At 28.7% G+C, this 18,615-nt stretch overlaps 2 protein-coding genes across 3 annotated transcripts; both read left to right on the forward strand.

Moving 5' to 3' along the window:
* Positions 1-1,867: 1,867 nt before the first annotated feature.
* On the forward strand, positions 1,868-7,894 carry LOC123884450 (MADS-box protein EJ2-like). Of its 2 annotated transcripts, XR_006800776.1 has the most exons (9): positions 1,868-2,215; positions 5,268-5,346; positions 5,711-5,769; positions 5,913-6,012; positions 6,093-6,134; positions 6,323-6,364; positions 6,485-6,603; positions 7,471-7,610; positions 7,666-7,852. XR_006800776.1 is itself a non-coding variant. In XM_045933548.1 (8 exons), exons 1-8 carry the CDS (start codon positions 2,031-2,033, stop codon positions 7,556-7,558), a joined length of 714 nt encoding a protein of 237 aa, XP_045789504.1. In that variant the 5' UTR covers positions 1,868-2,030; the 3' UTR covers positions 7,559-7,894. The 2 variants fall into 2 exon arrangements, 1 of the variants encoding a protein (XP_045789504.1); XM_045933548.1 differs by having other exon boundaries at positions 7,471-7,894.
* A 4,041-nt stretch (positions 7,895-11,935) lies between these two features.
* Positions 11,936-18,236, forward strand: LOC123884449 (truncated transcription factor CAULIFLOWER A). The gene is made up of 8 exons (XM_045933547.1): positions 11,936-12,430; positions 14,031-14,109; positions 15,006-15,070; positions 15,160-15,259; positions 15,341-15,382; positions 16,041-16,082; positions 16,173-16,276; positions 17,887-18,236. The coding sequence occupies exons 1-8, from the start codon at positions 12,246-12,248 to the stop codon at positions 17,984-17,986; spliced, it is 717 nt and encodes a 238-aa protein (XP_045789503.1). The 5' UTR covers positions 11,936-12,245; the 3' UTR covers positions 17,987-18,236.
* Positions 18,237-18,615: the final 379 nt, after the last annotated feature.

Genomic DNA, 18,615 nt, shown 5'->3' on the forward strand with positions numbered 1-18,615 from the left:
AAAATCACAACTTTCTAAAACATAGGGGGCCAAAAATGCAATTTAACTTATAATTTAAGGGTTAACCATTCACTCATAAAATAAACAAAAATTTCTTGTTTTTTTTTTTTGTTGCTAAGAACCAACTCCTAGAGACTCTTTTCATTTCTTTAATGTATTTCATTATTTCTAACTTTCCTTATTGACCACATTGTTAAGACTCTCTTTTTTTTCCTTTTCGTTTTTCTCCCACTACACAACTCCATAAATAATGATTCCCAAACTTTTTTTTGACCAGGTCATTCTTGTAAATATTCAACCGGGTCAGCATCCTATTTAGCATAACATTCCAAAAAAAGAAAACACTTCTAATGGTGCCAAGCTATTCTTCTCCATATTGGAAGGTTACATTTTGTTGCGTAGATATTCTTCTTAGAGAAACCTCACGTAACTACTAATTTAAGTTCTTTTTTATTTATTTATTTTAATTATTTATTTTAATCATGAGATGAACGTCTCGTGCCTTGTTTTTTATTTTTTTTATTTTTATTTTTTTATTTTTTTACGTTTTGAGTCAAATTTAAATTATTTTATTTGAGTCTCCTTGAGTTTAACAATAGATTTGAAAATTTATTTAAAAGTGACAAAAAAAAAACAAAAAAAAGTAATTAGTATTTTTCTTATATTCTAGCCTTACTTTTCCTTCAAACTTTTAAAAAATATAAATACAAATTTTTATTGTTTTATAACAAAACTGAAGTATTCCAGGCATAGTAGATTTTTTTTTCTATAAGGTACTACGATCGAATAATTCCCTTATTATTTGTTGGGCTGATTAGAATGGCATATATAACTAATAATTTCCTTATTATTTGTTGCATATTTATTAGAATGGCATAACTCATAAGCATATTTATTTTGGTAAATATTAAAATGGATACAAGATTTTGAACATAAAATTTGAACGTATTCGAAAGTGCATAATATTGTTATTTTTATGTCGTCTTTTCTAAACTTTGAAGTTAAGTTGTTGTTCATACTCTTGCTAGGGCGACCAATTTTTGGGCTAGCTTGCATAGATTATTTAATTTTTTTATTTCTAATTTCTGCCTTTTTCATTTTTGTGAGAGCTAAACCTTGTGTTCAAAGTCTTATGAATACACAAAAGTTTCTATTGTTTTTTATTACCCTCGGGTAGGGGTGTTCAAATCCAAACCAATCCAAATAAAAACCGTAAACCGATCCAAAAAAACCGAAAACCGCAAAAAACCGAATATTTTTGGATGTGTTTGGATGTCCTTTTGTGAAAACCGCTGGATTGGATCGGATTTCGGATCAATTTTTCAAAACCGATCAAAACCGAACTAAACCGCATACATATATTTTAATATTTATTTATCTTTTTATTAGTATGAATATAGATTGCATTAACCTATTTTTTGTTCATTTTAAATTTTGTTAATACTATTTGTTAGTTTAGTTTAATTAATTTTTCACCTTTTGATATGTTTCAAATATAATTGACAATTTTTGTAAAAAAAAATAAAATATAATTGACAATTGTCATTCCAAAATATTAACTTTTAATATATTATATGTTATTTCTTACATCAAACTAAATATTTATTTTGTCGAAAAAGTCAAACTATTATTTTATAGTGTTTTTTATAATATTAATATTTAATAAAAAAATTTACATTTTATAATTTGGATGTCCAAAAATCAATCCAAATTAAACCGCATAGAATTGGATCGGATTGGATTTTTTTTGTTTGTCATCCAAAATCAAACCGAACCGCAAATAAATTTATTTTTGGATCGGATGAGGTTTTGCCTCAAAACCGATCCAAACCGAACCGCGAGCACCCCTACCCTCGGGACAAAATTAAGAAACCAAACATAATAGCAACCTTTTTTTTTAGAATTTTCCATTTTTATTTCTTATATATTCAAATCTTCTATTTGCACTATTGTTTTATCCCTTTTGGTACCCTAAACAAAGAGATTATTTAAGAAAGCATTCCCATTTCTTATCTCTTAACCAAACAAAAATGGGAAGAGGGAGAGTTGAATTAAAGAGAATAGAGAACAAAATTAACAGACAAGTTACTTTTGCAAAGAGAAGAAATGGTGTACTCAAGAAAGCTTATGAGCTTTCAGTTCTTTGTGATGCTGAAGTTGCTCTTATCATCTTCTCTAACCGTGGAAAGCTCTATGAATTCAGCAGCACCTCTAGGTACCTCTTCCCTCATCACTTCCTTTTTGAATATTATTAATATTATTTTCCGTTCTTAACTCTATGATAATTTGAAGTTCGGCTGACCGAATGATAAGTAAAGTCTGATCAATAATTGTTTCAACTCGATGATGCTCTTAATTGTCAAATTTATATTTAATTAATATTGTATTTCTTTTGTGCACAAGTTTTTTTTTTTGAATTTTTTGTGCAAGATCTATGTTTTAATGCTTATATGCTTTCCAAGTTAACAAAATTTTCTAATTATTTTTTCATAAACAAAGAGAATTTATTAATCAAAATTCAAAACAACTATTTGATGATTGTTAATTACAAAGTACACACACTGACACACACACACATATTTAATTTGCCCGAACATGAGTTTTCAGTTTAAATATTGAAAACTAAAAAAGAGATCAATCCCTTTTTGCTCCAAATATATACATATATATATTAATAAAAAAAAATTTGGTACACATATATATTAATATTAATCACCTAGATATGTATTTTTATTTTTTGACAAATTACCCATATTTTTGTTGTAAGTGTAAAGATCCGATCTTTAATTTATACTCTATTTATTTTCCAGAATTACATCATCAACAACATAATTTATTAATCCATGATTATTTATATTAATATATGAAGAAAGAGTGTCAAAGAGGAAAGAAAATTATTTCTCTTTACAATTTTTATTTTGAAAAAGCTTTGCTTCTTCTATTTCAAGATAGGTCCTTAACTAGGGCAACATCATATTTCTAGAAAAGAGTGTAAAAGTCATACTTTTTTATTTTTTGATAGCTAGCTAAAATTCTGGATTTTCTTCCTTTTCTCTATTTTTTTCAAAGTCTGTTAATTAAAAATTGTTTATAATGGGTTACTTATGATTGATGAGGAATGAACCATGACCAACAAAAAATATGATACGGAGTAATATATTTTAATTTTGGTTTTTTGTTTTTGGCCTACATGTGATTAAAGATATACTCCCTCTTATTTTACATATAAAACAATAAAAAAATTAAATTAATTGAATAATTCATAAATCTCTATTATTTTAGATATATATAAAATAATAAAAAAAATTAAATTCATTAAATAATTCATGAATCTGACATATATTTTAGACTAAATTTATTAATATTTTTTTTCCCAATAATCTTATAGTTAGAAATTCACATTTTAAAGTGAATAAGTGAGAATACTATAATTGAAACCCTAATCAGTACATATAATATGTAATGTTCTTATTAACTGAACTATGTTTACGAGGATAAACTAAATCTAAAAAAATAATTTTTTACTTGATCGGAGACAATATAATGCATTAACTGATTAACATGCAGACTAGGGTGGGATTTACGTACTGTTGTGATTTGGTGTCAGTGATGGGATGTTTGATTTGCAAAGCCTGTTAATTAACTGTTATGTTTTAGTTTGCATTAGCATTGCAATTTAAGGATGGTTTTAGAGAGATATGGTATCTTTTCTAAAAGCTGTAAATCGTGTATCCTTCAAACCGATGGGGAATAGATAATATGATCCATACATAACAGATACTCAAAAATAAAACATCAATTGCTTCATTTTATCTGGAGATACTGTTATTATTATGACATGGAAAACTTTTTATTTTGTCTTTTATTGAAACTGAAATAACTATCGGTTAATAACGGTATTTCATGAATTAAGAATAATGCTATGAGCTGGTCCACCGTGGACAAGTGATCTATCGATTATGAATTTTATGAAATTCATTGTTGGATTGAAAGTTTAAATCGTATAGATCATCCATAAATTTTTTAAAATTTTTTGAAAATAATTTGATATGTTATTAAGACCCATTAAAATTTCGTTATTTAATAAACTGTTAATCTTGATTTGTCTCAATAACATATCAAATGATTTTCAATTTTTCTAAATTTTTTTATGGATGATCTATATGATATAAACTTTCAATTCAACGGTGAATTTTGTAAATTTCGTATTCGTTATAATGTTATTTATGACTGGTCCATCATGAATCACTTGATGAAGAGATCCATATTAGAATTTAACAGAAATATCATTGTAGCAATTTAGCAAATAGTCCAACAAAAACTTCGGCTTTAGAAAAGTCTTTTGCCTTAAAAGGAGACTTGTTTTAATTATTATTTGATCAATACGCTTTTTTTAGTTAGTTAGTTTATTTGTGATTGACGCTGAACTTGGTAGGGAGGACAACAGATCAATTATCGCAACTGCGATTGAGAGGGATTGAAATCACTTGATGTCAAAACTGACCTCTGAACTAGATTAAACTGGTGGTGAAAGTAAAAAAATAATAATAAGTTTTTTATTTTATTAAATGGTAAAAATAAACTTGTGTAAGTTAAAAAACTTGTTTCACTTGTGAACCCATCATAGTTGTCTTAAATATTTTGAGATCTTGTCCATAATTAAAAAAAGTATTGTTATAGTTAGTGCATTTTCTTCTTTTTTGCATGTGTACATGATTTAAATAGTCTAGCAGATGAAGAGATTATCCATTTATTTAATATGTAAATTATATTATTTAGATATAATAATTTATTATTTTTGTAATATTAATTATTAAAAAAATTCGTCCCCCGTCTCATAAAGCTCGTTGTGGCACTATCACTAGATAAATATATCATTTAGGAAAATTTTAGAGCATTATAAACTCAATATTTTAATATATATTTAAGGTATCCATATTTAAGATATTGGAAAAATTGATAAATATCCTTTAAACAAAAAAAGTTGTTAGAATAACATAATTCAATCACTTCCCTTCCCTCCTAAATCTCCCTCCCAAGGGTATATTAGTAATTTCATTTTTTTTATGTTGGGTATTGTTTTCATTTAAACCTAACACAATTCAATATAAAAACCAAACAACTCTAAAAAATATTAAAACCAACTCAATTATAGATCATATGAGACTTTTTTTTTTGGGTCAATATGAGACACTTTTCAAACCACCCTCTTTCACTTATAAATCAACATATTATTAATCCCATAGAGTTTTTTGCTTGTATGATAGCATGATGAAAACATTGGACAAATACCACAAGTACAGCTATAATGAATTGGAGACCAACCAGCCAGCCAATGCCACTCAGGTAAATTTATATGCTCAGAATCGCAAAGTCTATATTTTTGCTCAATATTTTTAAAATTATTAAATAAAAATTAATTTTTTTATGGATTGTCGGATCAAAATGATCAGATGGCCACTAAAATTGACCGCGTCTAATCCAATTTCGAACTGATCACTTTTATGTATTATTTGTTGAATTCTTAAATACACTGTTGGAGTGAATAATTCTGATAAGTTCATAAACAATATTTATTAATTAATTAAAAATCTATTAGAATTATTCACTCAACAGTGTATTGATACACATTCAAATAAAATGGATTTTGAAGTGTTGAATATATTATCATTAAATTAAATGATACAATAACAAATACGCCTCATTGCAGAATTATCAGGATTATGTGAGATTAAAAGAGAATGTAGAAACCTTACAACGTTCCCAAAGGTAATTAACTCGAGACTCCTTGAAAAATGCACTTGATTATTTTTTCAAGTGCATTTTTCATGAAAAACGCACTTGGTGTATATATTGAATGCAAGTTTTGATAAATAATTTGAGTTAATTAATTAATATTTCTAATGCTGTAGGAAACTTCTTGGCGAAGATATTGCACAAATGAATACAAGTGAGCTCGAGCAGGTTGAAAATCAATTGGAGACAGCACTTAAGAATATAAGATCAACAAAGGTCAGGTTAAGGAATTTTTACTTATTATTTCTTTTTTTTTTTGGATAGATTCTAATTTGTTAGAATTTTTTATTTTTCAGACTCAATTCATGCTTGATCAACTTGCCGATCTTCACATTCGGGTATGTGTTTATTTCTTTTTCACTCTCGTGGAAACTGAAAAAATCGTTGACAACTATCTAGACCACGGCCGAAAAATCGTTACCTAAGTGCAGCCTAGAGTTTAAGCAATGATTGTTTCTTCTATTCTAACCATTGTAGCTTTTTCTTGTTGTGTATAGTGATTTTTTGTTATACTGAATCAATGCAGGAAACTCAACTTGTTGAAACAAATAATGCTTTAAGAAGTAAGGTAACAATTATTTCCAAACCAAATGCAGATCTTAGTATATTAATTAATTATATGAACATTAATTTATAGTTATAATAACTATATTTTGAACTATATTCTGAAAATTATATGTTGAAACAGCTTGAAGAAACTGATCATAACTCACAAGTTCGAGGTAGAATGTTGGCTCTTGGGTCTAACTTCCATCACACACGCTTTCCTCTTCAACATGTGGGAGTCAATTCCAACTTGCAATTTGGGTACGTAAACTCACACTATTTATATAGTACCCAATAATATTACTTTTTTTACATGTTATAATGTTTAAGAAAATTGAACATTTTTTTTTGACACCGAAGAAAATTGAACATATGTACAAATGAATTTGACTAAGGTAGGAACATGATATTTTTTATATAAAAAAAAAACATAATATATTTTATATATAGAAGTCGTACAAATTAATTATTCTATTCCGTTTTTTTTTCCTGATAATATTCTGTTCTTTTTTAAGTGTTGTTTTAGAAAAATTTGTTTGTTCCTATTTAAGTGCCGTTTTAATAGTTTAAGGTGTAATTTATCGATTATACCCTTACTTTTTCAATAACTCCACTACACATTTTTCATAAAATTTAATGGAGAGATGAATATATGCTAAATTTATCTGGATTAAATGAAGGTAGAATTGAAAAAGTAATACAACAATTCACTATTTTGCGTCAAAAAAAAAAAAATCACTATTTTGGTTTGAGAACTTTATGCTAAAACGACACTTAAAAATAAACGAAAGAGCTAATATTTACTTTGAAGTTAAATAGTTTAAGTTTGAATACGATGAGTTCTTATTATTTTTTTTGGTCAAGTAGTTCAGTGGGTAGAAATTTCACTCTTAGTATGGATAAGTGTGATGACCAGAGTTCGAACCTCAACCCTTACTTATATAACGCAGTGTCCTGTCAACTGAGCTAAGTTCACGCGACCAATGAGTTCTTATTTTATGCGACATAAAACTAATTTACAACAATACATCCAATTAAATTTGATATGTTTTATTTGCTATAATGTCTTTTTTTGTTTTTTTCTTTTTATGTATGGTAAATGTTTTAATAATCATATTATATATGCAGATACAATCCAATGGATTCTAATGATGTAAATGTTGGAGCTTCATCCTTAAGTATGAATGGATTCACCTCTGTGACGTGGACGCTTTGACGACATTGAATTTTCATACCATAATACCATAAAGATTAAAAAGAAATGGCAAATTCCCTTATTTTCATGCCATAGCATTATTTGTCAATGTTTACATGAAGAAAAATATTCCCTTATTTTCATTTTGCTAGTCATGCATAAATAATGGCGAGTAGTATTGTCATAAATTTCTTTTCTGAGACAAGTATTGTCATAAAAATTTATGAACCAACAACTTTGGATATTCGTATATTGATCAATTTAAAACTTTGTAAGCTTTTATTCATGGGATAAGCATATGCTAATATAATAAGGTTCAATGTCTCTATATATATTGAACCTTTTTCATTTTATCTACCTAGCTACTTTATCCAAATTATCTTTCTGGTCAAAGGAATAAATATGTGTCATTATTTCTTCTTTTTTGATTAAAAGAAATACAAATTAAAGGGACTTTAGGTCACGTACTTGATTTTTAGTTGTCTAGTGTGACATATATGCTGGGCTGGGCCGTTTTTTGGGTTGTCTTCTATGCACAAACTTAGGGTAGCTAAGAATCTTGAAGATTTTTATGAAGATAAATCAATAGAAAAAAAATGCTATTCATCCTTCAATGGAATAATTTAGTCCACTAAATTGTGGAAAATATAGATATTCTCCAACACTAAGATGTGTGACTGACCATTGAATGTTGCCAAATGGAAGATTAGAAATTAAATACCCCCTCTAATTATTCTTATGTTAATTGTTGTTTGTGGAATTTATACAACTCTATACAACAAGCCTTTAAGTAAAAAGATCATGCTACTCTATAAAAATACTGTATGAAATTTTGTTGAGTCTAAAGTATTAATGTGACATTAAGGAATATGGCATTGAATTTTAGTGTACCAAGAATTTTTTTTTTTTGACAAAAGTGTACCAAGAATTATTAATCACAACTTGTTGGACCAAAAATTATTAAGTATTCCTGATGTACAAATTTGAATTTTTCCGAACAGTTTATTGTTTGAAAGAATTTATTAGTCATTTGAACTCAATCAATTAATTTAATAAATTCTAGTAGGGAAATGAAATTCTAGTAATTCAAATTTCAGTTGCAAAGTAAAATCTAACTAAAAATTATTCTACTCAAAAATCACACTTTGATGCTCCAAAGAATAAGTTATTTGGTGGAACTCGTTACCACTTTTGCACACTATGTCTTGGTTTAGTTTAGTTTAATGCATATATAATTATGTTTATAGTATGATTGTGGGGAACAAAGTTAAGTCCAATCACTAAAGAATAGGGATAGATATACGAGATGCAATAGGAAAGAATCAATTCATATATATGCTGATCGAATGTGTTAACATGGATTAAGGATAAATTAGAGAATACTTGTGTTCGTGTGTACTATGAAAGTTATACAAGCTAACAGTTTTTGTAAAGTGTGCAAGGTGATAGACATAGACATCAAATTGAGTGGTCGAGTTGAAACCGCCACTTATCCTGTCCTGTCCTTGGTGAATCGGTTGGCCCGTAAGTTTTTTTGTGTTATCCTCATCTTATGAAAATAGCGATCTTAACGGTTGATCAGAATAGATAGATGGTCAGCTAGCAATCCGTTGAACAAATGGTTGACGGTGGGTCGAGCAGCTGATTCACGGAGGGATTGTACCTGCAGGTGCTCCGATGCCAAAGTTAGAGAGAGAATGAGAGCAAAGTTAGAGAGGGAATGAAAGTAAAGAGATACAAGAGAAAGAAAATAATTGAGTGAATAGCTTTTCTGAATATGAGAGCTTATATAGTTTCCAGCTCTGAGCCAAATGTCTTCTTATAAAGTTGGATCTATTTAGGCCGAATAGTGGGTGAAACAGTAATCTGCTCATATGTTGGTGGAGAGGTTCTACTATGTTCTGCTGACATGGATATGGTGGGACAAATCATTGTGAACTTAGAATAATTGAACAAATAGTAACACCAATAATTAACCCAAATGAATTTTAAACAAAAATGATAGTGACAACAAACACACATTTACACTATGTACAAATTCTAACAAAATATTGGGTTGATTATGTTATGAAAAGTGTGAAAATTGTGAAGTTAGTTTTAGAAAAGTTGAGGTTACAAACTTTATAAATGAGATGACTTATAAATCTAATACATTAAGATTTTGGATAAATAATGTGTGGTGTCAAATTGATCACGTATATAATTATTCTTAAGCCTAATATGAATGATCTCCCGACTCTCCTCTCGTGATCCAGCAGATTCCGATTATTAGAAGACTATATTCAAATATTAAAAATAGACTTTTATAATAAAAAAATTATTAAAGAAAATCATCCTTAATTTAAATTGGAAATAACGTAAAAAAAAAAAAAAAATCTAATCATTCTTCTAATTGACATGAAAAAATATTCATATTATAATTCTAATAAATAATAACAAAATACCTTCTACTTTTATTTTTTGAGATCCCTACGACAATTACTACTATTTACCACAATTACTACTATCATCACTATGTTATCAATTTTTTTTTTGAGATCCCTATTTCTAATTTTTATGAGATGAGATCTTATGCAGGAGGAATTCTTACTTGGGCACAAACCCAAGAAAAAAATCTTTTAGGCACACATACATGAGTAAAAAAATTTAAAGAAGAAATGACTAGATGATATTAATTTTGTTTTAACTTTATTATATTTGTGAGTGTGTGCCTAAATGATTTTTTCTTAGGTTTATGCCCAAGTTAGAATTTCTCCTTATGTAGTGGTCCATCTGACACATACATAGGGTCAAGTCTGACCAAATATATATGATATATATTATCTATTACCGAATCATTAATTAAAAACAATATCAAAAAAATAAATTAATATAAAAATTGTAAGGTAATATTCATTTGGATATTTATTTTAAGATCCATATTAGAATTTAGAAGCACCTAATTTTTTTGTTTTATTTAATCAAAGAAAACATTTTTACATTTTGTATAATTATAAATTTATAATCAATATATGTTGTCTGGGTTTCATCCCATTGTATTTTTTTCTCGTAAGATTTTTAATGAGACAACGAAATTCTCACGCTTTAAGTTTTGATCTCGTTCCTCCAATATTCTTTTGTATCTTTCTTATTTTTATTTAATATATTTTATTAGAGTGTTTCTTAGATAGCATTTTTGGAAGACCTCAGGGCTCAAAGAGCATTTAAAAAATATAATTACTGTTACCCCCTCTAAAAATACTAGCGGGGCTCGAACCTGAGACATTTTGGATTCAAGACCTATTGAAATGCCAACACAATTGAGATAATTTAGTTATCATTTTGTACTATTTTACCTTTAAAATGAAAAAATAATCAATGATCTCTTGCTTTTTTTTCTATATTTTAATAAAAGATATTAGTATAGTTTCACGTATACAGCAAGTCCTTTTTCAGATTTTTTTTGTCACAAGGTACATCCCCCTTTCACATTTTCATTTATCTCTTCTCTTGTATCCCAATTTGGCCAAACAAACATCAGTGGACATAAGACAGTAAGAACTGTCCCTTTCCTTGCGGGGTCTTATTTGATTAAGAGTATATATCCACACACAAAGTTGTGTCAATAGCACGATTTTACTTTCCTTATTTATTTATTTATTTTTTTCTTTTGAAATGTTTGTTGGTCATTATGGTAGGCATAGACATAGCTGATGAAAACTCCAAGTCACCAAAATGGTGCAACAGATTCCAAACCATGTCTTACTTTTTTGCTATAAATTGGTGATAGTTTCATACTTCTGCAGTTATGCTATGTAAGACTCGTTGCTTGTTTAGGACACGCCAATGTTTTTCTATATTTATAGCCAAGGACCTGCCACCATTATGGCCTATAGTGCGTTTCTGGATTCAATTTAGTACAGAAATAGCACAATCACAAAAAAAAAAAATAATAATAAAGAGAATTCAATCTATATAAAAATTATTTATACTACCTGACAAAAAAAATAATATATTGTAAATCAACGTATGTACAAGATTCAATATGTTTTGATGGAGTGTTGATGGGGATTTAGAGTTTAGATGGCCCCTCCATAGGTTTAGATGTCTTGTAGAGTAATAGTATTTTGAGGTTTTCCTTTTTAGCCAGTTAAAAATTGAAACGAATATATAAAAAATTCAAACTTAATAAATTTAGAGAGGACGTCATTGACATGCCTATGATTCACTAACAATTTACCGAATTGTGTTTACTTTACCATGACATAAAAAAAAAATGTAAGAATTGTGGGTCCGAGAAAAAGTGGGGTCTAAAACAGAAAGGACAAAGTCCTTAACCAATGGTAACTAGACAACGTTTGTGAAAAAACCACTATTATTTCATCAAAACCACCCTAGAGATCCTATCAGCGGTTTCACATAAATTGTCTTTTATCGCACTTTTTCGTTCGGAATAATTTATAATACTGACCACTTGATATTTTTTGCCTTTTTTATATAAAACGAAAAAAAAGAACCAAGGAGCTGCGGTGTATGTGCTCAAAGCCCTTCATTTTCCAATTAAGATCATAAACAACAAAGAAATTCTATATTCAAAAAACAAAAAAAAGTTATTATTATTACATATATACTTTAATTATTTACCTACCTAGTCTTGAATTATTATTTCATGTTATATTGTTGTTGGTTTGAGTGATTGATCAATAATCATATTGTTGGAAGAAAAAAAATGGGGAGAGGAAGAGTGCAATTGAAGAGGATAGAAAACAAGATCAATAGACAAGTAACTTTTTCAAAGAGAAGGTCTGGTTTGTTGAAGAAAGCACATGAGATCTCTGTTCTTTGTGATGCTGAAGTTGCTCTCATAGTTTTCTCTACTAAAGGCAAACTTTATGATTACTCTAGTGATCCATGGTAAGTATCTATTTTTAGCGCCGCAGACGCGCAGCTTGTTGTCTGTCTACCTCTTGTTTTCTGTTATTCAACTTAGTAATTATCATTTCTTTATTTGTGTGAGTTTATTTATAGAATGTTATAGATCTTACTCAATCCTTCTAAATATGCCTCTTTTGATCTATCTATCTATCTAAGTCCTATTTTATTATTTTAGTATATTTTTTGTTGTCAATTTTTCTTCCTTTTTTTTCCTTTCATCGTACGTTCCCCTTCAATTTTTGTCCTACTTGCTTATATTAATATAATAATGGGGTGTATATGCATATTAGAACATTAATATTATTATAATATATTTTTTTTCCTTGATTGGATATACTTATAAACAGTACTATTGTTGGTGTTGATTTTGTTTAAAGTGTTGTTTGTTGCTGGCTGGGAGGTGACGTGGTTGATGTGATTATGTGAATGTGTAATTCTCAATTGTCCACTAGATTCATTCCTCTCTTTGTGTTCTTTTGGGTCTAACAAAATAAGTACTAAAATAGCTATAGTTTATAGCTAGATCTCTCTCCTTGTTAAACATACATTTAGTTATTAATCTTTATTTTACATGATATTCTTCATAAGATTGTCGGCATGCAATAGCAATAGCATAATTTGCATTTCTTGCTAAAATTAATTAATTTAGTTTAAATAATTATATATAGTACTCCCTCTAATGTTAAATACTGTATAAAAGAAAATCATAATGATATTTGTACTATCCGTTGTTACAATTTATTTAAATTGAGTCATCTAAAGTTAATATATTTGATCTAAATTTTGGTCGAATAGTACTGACATAGACGACGGAAGTTGTCAGATGAGGTAACTCATCATAACTCATCATCAACATTTTAACAGAAAGGTGAGGCAAGGACTAAAAGGGATCAATTACATAATAGTCTATATACTAGTTAGCTAGGTGTTGATTATTGCTCCAATCAATACTCTTCAATTATTTTTCATTCATAGTATTCTTTTCTTTATCTCACGTTTTACACCTTTTTAATGGCTTCAATAATCACAACCCTAAACCTATTAAGACATTAATTAATTCCACTTAGAGAGGATGATACATTAATAATTATGTATGCTAAAAGAAACTTGATCATGCACTTTCCTATCACTGTCACCACTCGGTACCTTATCAACTTATTTTCTTGTAGTACTTTTTTTTTTGAATAATTTTCTTCTAGTACTTTGACTGGAATGATACAATACAAATTAAAGAAGTGAAAAAAAATTATTTTAAATTTAAATATTGTGCAAAATTCTTAACAGGTTTGAGATAAACAACTTAATTAAGCGCTTATTCAATAAATGCTAGCTTATACATAAGTGTTATTTTGATAATCAAAGACCTAATATGATTGAACTGTTTTAATATATCAATATCAATATCAATGTGTCTGTAATAGCTTATTTTAACTTATTATGCATGCATGCTATGAGAAACTGTTGTTATTATTTGACATTAATTAATTTGCCTTCAAATGTAGCTTTTCTGTTTGTAGGTTTCCAGGTGTTGTAATCAGTACATAAAATCTTTGCTAATGTTATTTTGTTTTGTTAACAGTATGGAAAGAATTCTCGAACGATATGAGAGATATTCTTATACGGAGAGGCAGCTTGTTACCAATGATCAGTCACCAAATGTAGGCTTTCATCTCCTCTATGAACCCTAATTGAGTTCACTTTAATTTTGTAATTGGTGTTGGTTTTCTTAATGAAGGAAATTTTAATTAAATAGTCTTAGATTATAGATACAAGACATACTCTAGCATATTTTTTATATATTAGAGAAGATCGACGCATACCTTTTAGGATTACTGACACAACGATCCGAGAGAAAGGCATGAGAGGGATGACTACTCTCATTACCATTGATATTTCATAATTTAGATTTGTTCACCGTATGTTAACTATCTGATGAGATAACAATTATATAGTCGAATGGTTGAGGGCAGAAAACTCATGTTGGGCTTAACTGAATGGGTTAACTCATCACGGTCCTTTTAGAAACAAAAGTTCAATCATATAGTTCACACATCAATAATAATAGACCATAATTTATATTAATAATAATGTATTATTGTCAATCCTTGATCATTGATGTAAATTGAAGATATTCATCTTGTCCTTTCTTTAAACCCTTATTAACCTTCAATGTCCCTTCCATCCAAAAATATATAATACCTAGCTAGTATGTAAAATTATTTTTAATTCAATAACTAGAAAGAATCTTGTACTTATGGAGAAAAAGGTTTTTGTTCACTATATTTTAAATTTTAAATTTTAATATATGCTATGTTAGCAACTATAGTTTGAATTTTGAATCGTCTCTTTCTCAAACTCTTTCGCATGTCTGAACTCAGCCACTTGAGTACGTCTTCGGACCAAATTTCATTCATTTTTAATCCGTGCTAACAAAAATGGTATATTTTATTGTCTTTTGTGAGAAATTATAATTTATAAAGAAAAATAATTTTTGTTTGATTCAAGTGTGTGAGCGATTAATCTGATATCTCCATATATACATGCATTGTTATAGGAAAATTGGGTTCTAGAACATGCAAAACTGAAGGCTAGAATGGAAGTACTTCAAAGAAATCAAAGGTAGTTTACACTAATCAACATTTTTACAAGCAAGATGAGTTTGTGTGTAATAAAAATATGCAACAAGGCTTATGGCTTTTTTTTTTCAGGAATTATATGGGAGAGGATTTGGATGGCTTAAGTCTCAAAGAGCTTCAAAATTTGGAACAACAACTTGATTCCTCTCTCAAACACATTAGATCACGAAAGGTAAATGAAAAACTATGTCCTTTTGATTTGATGTTTGAATTGAATGTTATGGTCAATTAATTTGAGTGATCATGTGTGCAGAATCAAGTCATGTATGAATCTATTTCAGAACTTCAGAAAAAGGTCAGTCTTAATTTCTTCCCATAAATTTTGTCATCATTAATGCATGGATCATGATTGCCTGCAGTAGATATTACACACAGTTCCACGCAGTATTGACTATTAAACGATTTCATAGTCAAATTATACAGTTAAACGATTTCAGACATTGATATAAATCGAACGGCTGAGAGCCGTAACTGCATCACGCAGTTACAACGGGAAATCCAATTCCTTAATGCATATGGTAACATAATGATGCACGCAGCATGTATGTTACATTGGATAAATGATTGAGAACAATTTTTGTTATTAGAGGTATTTTACATGGACAATTTTTTTATCCAAATGTGGACTCTTATACAATTTTTAGTAAATTAGTGGAATTTTTATAATAAAATTCAATGGAAAAGATATAATATTTTATTCAAATTTAATAAAATGGTAAAGATACATTTTTGGACTAATTTTTTGAGGTTCATATGAGATGAACATGGATTACAATTTTATTATCTTTTGAGCTATTGATCAAGAATTTGGATTTTTGTGTTGAATATATTTAATTGATATAATATTTTCTTCTCCAATTTTATGTAACAATATGTGAACAAAAGTTATGAATAATCAAACATCATTATTTTGTTTAGTTTTTAATTAAGTACTTGCATTCTATATCATGCAGGATAAGGCACTCCAGGAACACAACAACTTGCTTTCCAAGAAGGTAATAGCTTCTTTTTCTTTTCTTTTCTTTTTTTTTTTTTTTTTTTTTGATTTAGAATAATCTCATAGAACATGATATGAGTGAAAGCAGATAAAGGAAAAAGAGAAGCAACTTGCTCAAGAGGAGCAGCAAAATAGTATGGAGGTGAATCCAATTGAAACTCAACAATTGGAATCCATGATAATTCCTGCAGGGTTAGTCTCTTTTTCTTTTATCTGACTAATAAGTAGTACTATATTTTTCGTAATTCAAAAAGCTTTAGGAAGTGGGTTGATGGAACTGGTGCATATAGGGAGTTATTTATTTTGGATTTGATACTGCCAATAATTGCAATTGTTTTTTTGATAAGCAAAATATGAACTATAAGGAGTACAAGGGCCTTACAATTCATAGACAATCGTCTTAGTTGCGTTGGAAGCAAACTAAAGGATTGTGACACCAATCCGAATAAGTTACATTAGCATTCCTCCGTACACAGCCTATGAACCAAAATCACCATATATAAATTATTTGGTCCACTAAAAATGAAACATTAAACCAAAAGCTCCACGTCACCGCCAACCAAAAAATATGATGAAAGCTCTTGCTATTTGGACCTTTTGCAGCCAATAATTGCAATTGTGATTGCATTACACTCTAAAATTTAATGGACAGTTCGGTTAATAAAAACATTGGAGGTAATATGTAAAGATTGTGACTCAAATTCTGGTATAACTATTTATTCACTTTAAAAATGCAAGTAATTATACAATTAATGAGGACTTAATTGCAATTGTGGTGCCATTAAAAAAACTTCTAAGACCTTTGTATTGTGGTCGTAATTGCAGTTGAAAAATATAATTAAGAACTATGAGAGGCATAAAAGTCATGCATGGAAAAATATGTTATTGTATTTCCTCCATAATAAAATATATGTAAGCAAAAGAGATCCGAAAAAATTAAATTTTTTTTTTGGCGTATATTTTGATTATCTTTTATTACGAACAAAGTACATGATCATTTCGGATAGAAGATTTTTGGTCTGAAAGAGCTTGAGCAGGTAGTTGACGATGGACCGTTGATCTGCAACTCCAATAGATGGTGGATGTACTTGCAAATACATGAATGATCAAGTATGTGTCGTGATTTGAGATTTAGGGCTAGAATAGTGCATACCCGAGTCTATATCATGAGTAAAGATTTATCGTGAGAGAATATAGGGTTTTAGGTCCTAAAACCTTCCACTCGATAGCTTCCCTTGGAACAAGTGTAGGGAGGTCATCCAAATTTCTTTATTTGGCGTTTACTAAAGGGGAGTTTGACCCTGCTCAACGTATCTTTAGGGCCTGTCCATGTTATGGTCCGCCCAAGTTCCAGTAAATAGGACGACCTGATCTAGTATGTGAATGAACATTGGTCTATTCCGAAAAAATACATATTTAAAACATTTAATATTCAATATACATCATCATGTACAATTAGAGGAATTTTTTTTTCTCTCTTGCTCTAGTTGGTTCAAAGGTTTGGCAAGTAGGCATGCTCAACTTGTGTTTATGTTTCAACTTATTTCTCCTTGTTATATTTTGCTAGTTATCTTTCACCTTCTCTTTTTTCACTATGATGTATATTCTCGAGTAGTATTTATATTCATTCGTTTCTAGTATCAAATATAATATAAACGAATTGTAGCGAATCCTACTATCAGAAATGTACCCATCACTTGCAGAACTCGTTATTAAACTTCTTATATTCATTATTTGCGCTTATTTTGTTAATAGTTGTTCCAACAATATTAATAGCAAGTATTTTGGTTGAGTTGATGCAGAGGCTCTTTACAAGGGAAATTTAATGAAGAAAATGCAGCAAAAACTCAAGGTAGTGCCATTAATCTTCCATCTTGGATGATTCGTCCTATAAATGAATAGCAGAAAAGGGCAATTATACACTGTACCAATGTTCCTTTATTACAAACACAAATACAAGTTGTAGGAGCCTATAAATTATATATCATCAATATAGGCATATGATGGGTGATGACTCAATGTGAGCACCTACCTGCATATTGTAATTGTGCAATTAGGTAAAGTGATCTGACTCAACTTCATTGTTGCTGGGCCTTATATAAATATAGGCCTTATAGTACTTCTATAATGTACACATGCAGTACTGTTTTTATGTTTAAGTGTCTTTTTTATAAAATATATTCAAACCAATTGATATAAAGAAGAAAAAGAAGAAACAAGGTAGGGAAGGTACTATTATTATTTTTTTGGTACAAAGTGAAGGTACTATTATTAGTCAAACAAAAAAAAAGGAAAATCTATACATAGGGACAGGCCAGGAATTTAGCTTAAGGAGGCTGAGCTTAAAAATATAAGTTAGTAAAGAAAAAACTAAATTTTGAAAATACTATATATATATATATATATATATATATATATATATATATATATATATATATATATATATATATATATATAAAAGAAGTTTATAAGATAAATTTAAAGTTAATATTGTGAATCGTATTTTATAGACATTTTTTTTAAGTCAAACT

Source organism: Trifolium pratense, linkage group LG5 (genome assembly GCF_020283565.1).
Source record: "Trifolium pratense cultivar HEN17-A07 linkage group LG5, ARS_RC_1.1, whole genome shotgun sequence".
In the NCBI taxonomy this organism is placed as follows: domain Eukaryota; kingdom Viridiplantae; phylum Streptophyta; class Magnoliopsida; order Fabales; family Fabaceae; genus Trifolium; species Trifolium pratense.

Coding starts and splice junctions, on each gene's coding strand:
- LOC123884450 (XM_045933548.1), top strand. CDS start 2,031: ATGGGAAGAGGGAGAGTTGAATTAAAGAGAATAGAGAACAAAATTAAC. Junction 2,216..5,267: donor GAATTCAGCAGCACCTCTAG/GTACCTCTTCCC, acceptor CTTGTATGATAG/CATGATGAAAACATTGGACA. Junction 6,365..6,484: donor ATAATGCTTTAAGAAGTAAG/GTAACAATTATT, acceptor ATGTTGAAACAG/CTTGAAGAAACTGATCATAA.
- LOC123884449 (XM_045933547.1), top strand. CDS start 12,246: ATGGGGAGAGGAAGAGTGCAATTGAAGAGGATAGAAAACAAGATCAAT. Junction 15,071..15,159: donor GTACTTCAAAGAAATCAAAG/GTAGTTTACACT, acceptor TTTTTTTTTCAG/GAATTATATGGGAGAGGATT. Junction 16,083..16,172: donor ACAACTTGCTTTCCAAGAAG/GTAATAGCTTCT, acceptor GAGTGAAAGCAG/ATAAAGGAAAAAGAGAAGCA.